Genomic DNA, 3,438 nt, shown 5'->3' on the forward strand with positions numbered 1-3,438 from the left:
CGGTCTGTGCAAGAAACTGAACATTATTTACAACATGTAATCCAGAGCCTCAGGCAAACGGGGAAATTCGATTCTTTTTCATGAACTAGTTCTTTCGGGCAGTTCGTTTCTATAAACTGCTTCAATTCACTAGTTCATTTACGTAATCACACAATAACATAATGTATACGCAATTACATTATTTATGCACCCAATAATGATGTGAAACATGGATGTTTTACATGTCTAAAGCATATAAAGTGAATAAACTTGTCTTCATCAGCTCACCTTTTTACATAAACAGTGAGAGACCATAAAAACTTCATTAAAGTGCTCGGTTCATGCATGTGCAGATCACGGGATTATCGGTCTTTGGTCGAACTGTTTTCTCAGTTCAGTGACTGTTGGAGGAACTGGAGCGCTGAATGAGTTCATCATAGGATCTGATACGCCGGTATTTTGGCTCATTTTGAGTGACTGTCACCGAAAGTGAGTTTTGATTGAGTATCATGCAGATTACAGGTAATAATGTTGTAAATAATATTCAGTTTCTTGCACAGACCGATCGATTCGCTTCATAAGACTTCAATATATCGTCAGGAGCCACAGGTATTAATTTTGTGCTCCTTGATATGCTTTTTTTTATTCTCAAAAACGGAAAGCCGCTGACTTGCATTTTATGAATCACCGAGGACCACGGTTTCAGCCAAAAATCGTCTTTACTGTCCTACCGAAGAAAAAAAGTCACCTACATTTTGGATGACCTGAGTTAATTTTTCGGTGAACTATGCCTTTAAGGAGAATCTTTGAATATAATTGGAAACGCATAATGCTTTTACTATTTCTACAGGTAATATGCACGTGTGCTTGTACTTTCTCATACCCAGAATGCACCAAACCCTTGGACCGTACAAGCAACAATGTGCTCATAGAGTAAAAAGATATGGAAACTGACAAACGGCCAAGGTGACAGTTTTCATATGAGCACTTTCCCATGAAACTCAACTGGCGGTCCAGATTTCAGTAGCTTCAACTAAATAATCAAAAAAACATTATTGTCAAATCCTGTTAAAGTGAAGAACAGCTAAATGTGTCTTTCATTAAACATATGATTTATTCATTGGCAGCAGACTGTCATGGGCACAACCTCTTTTTATAATGACTATGTTGGGACATTTTTAAGACGGAAAGATGGAAAAAGTATAATATGTTTTAGTATGGCAATGAATTTCCACCAATACCCACTTGTTGAAACCTCAGATGACCTATGCAGCGAGTTTGTGAGTCTTTTTGGAGTCTGTCTCTACATACAAAAAAACATTAATAATAAACCTGAAATGTTATTTGTTATTTTATTTTAAAACGTATATAAATATATACTTTTAGCAATAGTAACAGTGATGTTTAGTTTAGCACACAATCCTGTCAGTTGTTCATAATGCACCCTCATGCATATAGGGGTGAAGTTTCATAATTGGTCTGTTTGAATATGTTCACGTGTCTCCAAATTGTAAACATTTGGAAATGATTGTCCAAACTGTTGCATCTGTAGTTCAGACTGTAATGTGTTTGTTCTCTCTCGCTGTCAGATGTAAACGAGTGTGAAGAGACCAATGGAGGGTGTGAAGCTCTGTGCTGTAACACCATCGGCAGCTTCTACTGCAAGTGTCCCGCAGGTCAGGAGCTCAGAGAGGATGGCAAGACCTGCCAGGGTGAGTCCCATCTGCTCTCTGTCTCGCTCTGTTTCTCTGCAATTCATGCTTTTTCATCAGACAGATACTGTCAGCAAAGATGGCGCTCTCACCAAAATGCCAGTCAAACTCATTGCATGTGGGTTCTATTTCCTGTTTGTTCCATTCAGCTAGGAAAGTCAGAATTTACAACTTCCTACTTGGAGAAGCGGAACAGAATGTCACTTGGAAATCTAGAACAGAATCTAGATGCATAATAATCAACCTATTTAGCAAAACGTTTGCAGAGACAGATTTGCAAAATACAGACATCCTCAACAACTGGTAGCATTGCAAACCTTCATTTATCAACCAGAATTTGGTTTCCAGGAGATGTCTTAGAAGGCAATCAAAGAAACTGGAATCTTTTTCTGGAAGCCTGAAATGTCAGATTTGCCAGCAAATTTTTTTAACTGTGGGTTGTCTGGTTTTCAGCAGAGATGCTTTGGCATGATCGATCTTTTCCAATGTTCAGGACAACTGCACAAAATAACACCAGTTGCTGATTGCGTTTGCTTAAGTGTTCTTATTCAGCATTTTAACAGATAGTACATGTAGAGGAACAACTGAACTGAACAAATTAGATGTCAGTTATCACTGTTACTGTCATTAGTGCATGAGAACAGATGTTATGACTTTAACTTGTGACTTAGATAGATAGATAGATAGATAGATAGATAGATACATCTGAGACATGCCTCTGCGAGATTTATTAATCTTTCTGATGTTTCAGATATTTGTATTCATCCTACAGATGGTTTAGATCTTGTAACTCTTTCATATTAAACCAAATCCTGCTTCACATATTTTATATGTATTTGAATGCCAGAATATACTGTGGTGGTTTGGTTTCATGCACAGGTATATATGGCAACAAATTGTCATATTTTGTGATAAAATCATAAGATAATTGACCAATTTTAATTATGTAAAGGAACAGGATTATCAGAAAAATATTGGACAACTGAATTCAGCATTTATCTAATCAGAATCAAGTAGTCTAGAGAGCCATACAATAATAATCCTTTTATATGACTTCATGGTAGACAAAATTAGAACAGCAGAATTAATTCCACTCAAAATTTGCATTTTGATTGCATTCATGCATAAGTGTTGTGAAGTACATGAGATGCAGACATGAAAGGAGGAGAGAGTGAGTCAGGGCAGGGAGGGAATAAAACCTGCTGTTTCAGTCCGTCTCTCTCAGACTGCTTGAACTTTCATTTGACATTTGCTGCTTTTACAATCATAGACACGTCAGATATTTATGATTCAGTATCTGGTAAATCATGACAGGCTGGTTCATGTTTTGTCTCGTGTGTATTGGACTTAATTTTCATGCAGCTGATCTGGCCTATTATTCTGGCTATTGGCATCATTTGGGACACTGCCATAGGCTACACTGTTTCCATGGATACCACCGATTCACTATGGGATACCAGAGACCAGGTGAGAACATTTATTGGCTTCCACCTGAGCTGTTCTGCATTAGCGTCTTGTAATAGTTTCTGTATTGTTAAGAAATATAATGGAATAGTTGTTACATATATTAGTCTAGAAATAATTGTAATATTTAAATCTATTAATTTATACATTTCTTATATATAATAGTATTAAATATTTTGGCTTAGTTGCACATTTTATATTTTCAGTTTGCATCTTAATTCTATTTTACACTCTAAAAAATGCTGGGTTGTTTCAACCCAACTTTGGGTCAAATATGGACTAA

The 3,438-nt window shown here is 36.5% G+C and overlaps 1 protein-coding gene across 1 annotated transcript in view; it reads left to right on the forward strand.

Moving 5' to 3' along the window:
• Positions 1-3,001: 3,001 nt before the first annotated feature.
• LOC107657979 (multiple epidermal growth factor-like domains protein 6) overlaps positions 3,002-3,438 on the forward strand; it is a 39,208-nt gene continuing 38,771 nt past the window's right edge. The window contains exon 1 of the mRNA XM_016446337.1: positions 3,002-3,158. Within this exon, the coding sequence (XP_016301823.1) occupies positions 3,014-3,158 (145 nt within the window). The 5' untranslated portion in view covers positions 3,002-3,013. The remainder of the gene's footprint in view (positions 3,159-3,438) is intronic.

Source organism: Sinocyclocheilus anshuiensis, unplaced genomic scaffold (assembly GCF_001515605.1).
Source record: "Sinocyclocheilus anshuiensis isolate Anshui unplaced genomic scaffold, SAMN03320099.WGS_v1.1 scaffold147, whole genome shotgun sequence".
Taxonomy (NCBI): Eukaryota; Metazoa; Chordata; class Actinopteri; order Cypriniformes; family Cyprinidae; genus Sinocyclocheilus; species Sinocyclocheilus anshuiensis.